Genomic DNA, 4,576 nt, shown 5'->3' on the forward strand with positions numbered 1-4,576 from the left:
AGAGAAAAATTGCACGAGCACGACCTCAGGTGCGCCTTGGCGATTTATTTCGTAGTTTTTGAGTAATTAACAAAAGAAAATTCATATTTTAAGCGGGACTATAGCTAAAAGTAGCTTTTTCCGGCTAAAAAAAGCTGTTCAATTTTGAGATGGTGTTGCCAAATGCTGAATTTTGGATTCTCGAATACGCGGGCTTTTTGAATCTTTTGTTCGCACTATTCTCAACAAACGAAAATATTGTTGAGTTTACAATATTTCTTGATTTTATGGAACAAATATAGTTTAGAATACAATATTCGGCTGCCAGAGCAGCCAAATATTCCTCGACTTTAGAAATTAGATTAAAATATTTGGCTACCAGGGCGCTCAAACAAAAAATAGCGTTTGACAACACTGAAATCTAGCTTTACCAGATTTTTCCACTTTTCAACACTGAAATCTCGAGTAGTAATAGTAAACATTTACCAGGGAAAGTTCCACGAGGACCATATCGGCTGTATCTTGGCGATGTATTATTCAAAATCATTTATATTTTTAGAATTTTCGAACACTAAAACTTTTATAAAACTTTTTTCGTTCTCTTAAACGTGAAAAAATCGGCTACAGCTAGATTTCAGTGTTGGCAAATGCTATTTTTTATTTGGCGCGTTGTTTGGCCGCCCTGGTAGCCAAACATTTTACTCTAAATTACTTTTTGCAGTGTAAGTCCGCCCATTTTTTACCAGTATTTTACAATACCCCTATTTCGGTATACCGATAGGTCATAGGTTATGGAGAAATATCGATATTTTGTTTTGTTTAATTTAAATTAAACTAGGTGTTAATACTGTTTTTTAATTGTTAAACCAGTATACAATTAGTATACAATTTATTAATATTATAATGGAATTAATGAAAAACACATTTAATTTATCATCAGCGGAAAATTACTATCGACTCCCATAAATGGTGGTATCGATGGATTTCCCATCTCTAAAACACGAAACAAGCGAGAAAGTCACATTTTGTTGTATTACTTTTGTTTGTCACAATTTTTGAACAAAATGACCAATAACTAAACTCGCATAGCACAAGGGCATTTCTAGTTGGTACGCACAATTAAAAAAAAAAAAAAAATAAAACTAAAAAAGAAGAAAAAAGAAATAAAATGCCCGCTGTAGTACGTATAAAACGCCGCATTGATGAGGAGCCTCACACAGCCTTTGTCCTCAATGGCAAGCGACGCCGCTTGGCGAATGAAGCGGGAGTTAATAACGAATTTCTTGACGGCGATCAAAAAAAAGATAGTGAAAATTTGAGCACAGTACTGAAATTTGCCGGAACGCTGAAAAACCAAGTAAATATAAGATAAAACGATTTTTTGTCACATGAATTAAAATATTTCACGATCTCTCCGTAGGATGATTCGGCAACAAAACAATTTGCAGCCGCCCGTCTGAATAAGGCAACTGCAAAAGAGATTGTTCAACAAAAATCCATAGCCAGTAGCCTTCGGAAGGATCGTCAACGTTTGGAAGCCCAACATAATGCTAGAGAGCAGAGATTTCGTATAGTAAATTGCCTAAGAACGACATTAGACGAAACTGATCTGGCTGAAAGTGGTGCAAATAATGGCGAAAGTTCCGCAGCCGGTGGTGGCAAAAAGGACATAACCATAGTCGATATAGAAACACAGCCTCAACAATCACAACAGCAGGATCAGACAACTACATCAGATGTTAGACAACCGATAGTGCATAATCCAGAACAACAGCCAGCCGATTCAGACATTGGATATGTCTATGATTTATATGTACCCGAAAATGAGATGCAAGCCGATTATGTCGATATGATGGATGACAATTATCTAAGGTTTGTCATACATATTGAAGAACAGCAAATTTACAATATCACTAAATACTATATGTAAACGAAAGAAGGAAAATCAGAGATATACATATATATAGAGAGAAAGAGAGATTATGGGAATCGGTTGTGTATATGTCTTTCGAGTATGTTTTTGCGCGTGAGTGTGTATGTGTGTGTGTTTGTGGTGGCTTTTGTGCGTATTTGGGTGTTTTTGTTGTGTCCTAGGTGAGGTCATAATTTTGTTTTTCTATTCTGATATAAAAATACTTAATTCTTGATTCTCTATAAGGTTGTATTATCCGTTTAATTACTACAACTGCTACTGGTAAAGCTGGGACCAGAAGACAATCATCTATCCTAAAAGGCCAAAGAATCAAAATCAACAGAGATATTGTGATTACCATCCTACTTCAGCCCTCACTGGCAACTCATCGAATTCATCTATATAGAGAGCACATTACAAATTTCTTAGTTTCATTGTTATTTAATTCTTGCCTTACCCGCACATTTACACAAACACACACACACACATACACGACATATCACAAAAACAAGAACTATGCATTCGATTTGGCCAGCTTTCCATTCCAAAATAATAATAATAACAATAAAAGCAAACGCAAAGAAAATAAAATACATTTTGTTGTGCTAAAATCTAATTATGTCTATAGTTTTAGGGGTGCCAACCATATAAATTAACGACAAGCTTTTGAATAAAGAATGACAAATACCTATACGTTTATCATATATCAAAGTCCTTCTCTGTGTTTCAATTACAATTTGAATTGCTTTTAATTTGAAATGCTAAATCTAATGTAACAAGGAACTCAACATTTATAAGCAAGTAAACAAAGTTGAATGCACTTTTATAGTATAATTACTTCAATTTTGATATTTTGTTAAAATAGTTTCCAATCTTTTATATTTAGTTTTAAAAAAGCAAACCGATCAGTGAAATTTGCTAGACATGATTGTTTAAAAATAATTTTGATGGCAATTCATTTGATTTATAGTTGCCACCGAATGAATCCAAGTTTGCGGTCTGTCCTTAGCTTTTTAATCTGTTTTACAAACTTTTTTTTTTTTTTTGTGTGTCAAACTTCAGTATGTCACTTCCATCAGGAAAAACTCTTTGTGTCGATTTAGCTTAAAATGATATAGCAACCAATTAATTTCAATGTATCTTTATCTTGTCACAGCATTTGTCCATTGGGTGAGCTTGTACTTGAGGATTGCTACAATGATCAAGATGAGGAATATGATTCCGAAGATTCTAACCAAGAGAATTACTATACAAATGATTATCCCGATGAAGAGGACGGTGAGGGACCCAGGGTCATGGGTGGGGGTTCCGATGATGAGTTGTGTCAGCAAATGAATAGATTTGTATTTGGTAAGAACAAATTAATCATTGATTAAATCAAATATTGATTCACTTTTCGCTTGACTACAGATGACGATGATGATGAATTTGCCAGCTCCAGTGAGGATGAGGATTATGCTACATATCACGATCCCTATATTCATACCATAGACACTGAGAATGATAGTTTTGTCGATGATGTGGATTTCTTCAATGTTGATCGAGAGCGGGGTAGTGCCTACGAACGTTATAAACGTCGCATAATACGCGAGGCAGAAGATCGAGATTCCTCCGATGATGAGGATTCCTTTGAGAGTGCTGATGAATGAATGAATATATATGTATATACATAAAATGTTACTAACTATAATCGCTTTAATTAATCATTACATTTTATTTGTCTCTTGATTTTGTTCTGTCTTTTGATCTTTCAGTTTTAATGTCCACAATTTGTGGTTTAGGGGCACATCCCTCCATATACAGACGCAGGGTTTCCTCATCCATTTTCTCATTCTCTTTGGGTGGCTTGTAGTCGGATACATGATCAACTCTCAGGGTTCTGCCAGTGATCTGAATGCCATTTAGATTATCCACAGCCAATACGGTCGAGCGTTGATCCTCGTAGCATAGGAAGCAAAAGCCTTTGGATTTTCCCGTCTTTGAGTCGCGGACCAAATTGATATTAACAACTTCGCCATACTGCGAGAAAACACAAACCAGATCGCCTTCTGTTAGGGTATAAGGAAATCCTCCAACAAAAATCCAAGCTGAATCGCGGTACATGTCATGCCAACTTTTCTTGCCCGATCCATGTTGTAGTTCATGTTCGCTTAGTTTTAGCACATTTTTCATATTTGTTAAGGGATTCATTTTGTTTAAATTTGCAAATCAAAAAAGTTCTTTATTATAATGTCAGTTTGTTGATGTTTATGCTAGGGATGGAACAGAATGAGCGGTCTTAGAGATGAGATATCGACTGCACGATAACTGTATAAATTATTTCACAAATAATACATATCTCGTTTGTAATTGTGGGTATCTTTAAACCCTACAAATAATTATAATCAATTAAAACTGTCACGGAAGAAAATCTACAATATTTGTATGTGCAGTTTGCCTACTGGGTTACTTAATAGGGGGAACTTTTAATAGTTTCTGCGAGATATATAATTTAAAATCACTCCAAGTCTTGAATTTAAATTTAAGAATTACTTCATTCTGAATTCATTTATTATTAAATAATTTTATGAATTATTATTAAAAGAATGTGCAACGGAAAAGTATCGATAATTTTGGGAACTGTCGTTCTATCGATATTGCTATCGACGGTTCACTCACCTCTAGCAGTTAATAAAACAACAACAA

At 34.7% G+C, this 4,576-nt stretch overlaps 2 protein-coding genes across 4 annotated transcripts; one reads left to right on the forward strand and one right to left on the reverse strand.

Annotated features, from left to right (window-relative positions):
* The first annotated feature begins 968 nt into the window (after positions 1 to 968).
* On the forward strand, positions 969 to 3,619 carry fs(2)ltoPP43 (female sterile (2) ltoPP43). 3 transcript variants are annotated; one of them, XM_068295364.1, is made up of 4 exons: positions 969 to 1,336; positions 1,400 to 1,851; positions 3,048 to 3,241; positions 3,302 to 3,619. In XM_068295364.1, exons 1-4 carry the CDS (start codon positions 1,148 to 1,150, stop codon positions 3,538 to 3,540), a joined length of 1,074 nt encoding a protein of 357 aa, XP_068151465.1. In that variant the 5' UTR covers positions 969 to 1,147; the 3' UTR covers positions 3,541 to 3,619. The 3 variants fall into 3 exon arrangements, 2 of the variants coding, with proteins under 2 accessions (XP_068151465.1, XP_068151466.1); XR_011033095.1 differs by lacking the exons at positions 3,048 to 3,241; positions 3,302 to 3,619 and adding an exon at positions 2,138 to 2,605 and having other exon boundaries at positions 971 to 1,336; positions 1,400 to 2,073; XM_068295365.1 differs by lacking the exons at positions 3,048 to 3,241; positions 3,302 to 3,619 and adding an exon at positions 2,138 to 2,605 and having other exon boundaries at positions 971 to 1,336.
* Positions 3,301 to 4,143, reverse strand: LOC137581182 (RNA-binding motif protein, X-linked 2). Its single transcript, XM_068295366.1, has 2 exons — positions 3,602 to 4,143; positions 3,301 to 3,529 (listed from the first exon to the last, which is right to left on the reverse strand). The coding sequence occupies exon 1, from the start codon at positions 4,079 to 4,081 to the stop codon at positions 3,605 to 3,607; it is 477 nt and encodes a 158-aa protein (XP_068151467.1). The 5' UTR covers positions 4,082 to 4,143; the 3' UTR covers positions 3,301 to 3,529; positions 3,602 to 3,604.
* Between the last annotated feature and the right edge of the window lie 433 nt (positions 4,144 to 4,576).

This window comes from Drosophila tropicalis, unplaced genomic scaffold, assembly GCF_018151085.1.
Source record: "Drosophila tropicalis isolate 14030-0801.00 unplaced genomic scaffold, ASM1815108v1 contig_845, whole genome shotgun sequence".
In the NCBI taxonomy this organism is placed as follows: Eukaryota; Metazoa; Arthropoda; class Insecta; order Diptera; family Drosophilidae; genus Drosophila; species Drosophila tropicalis.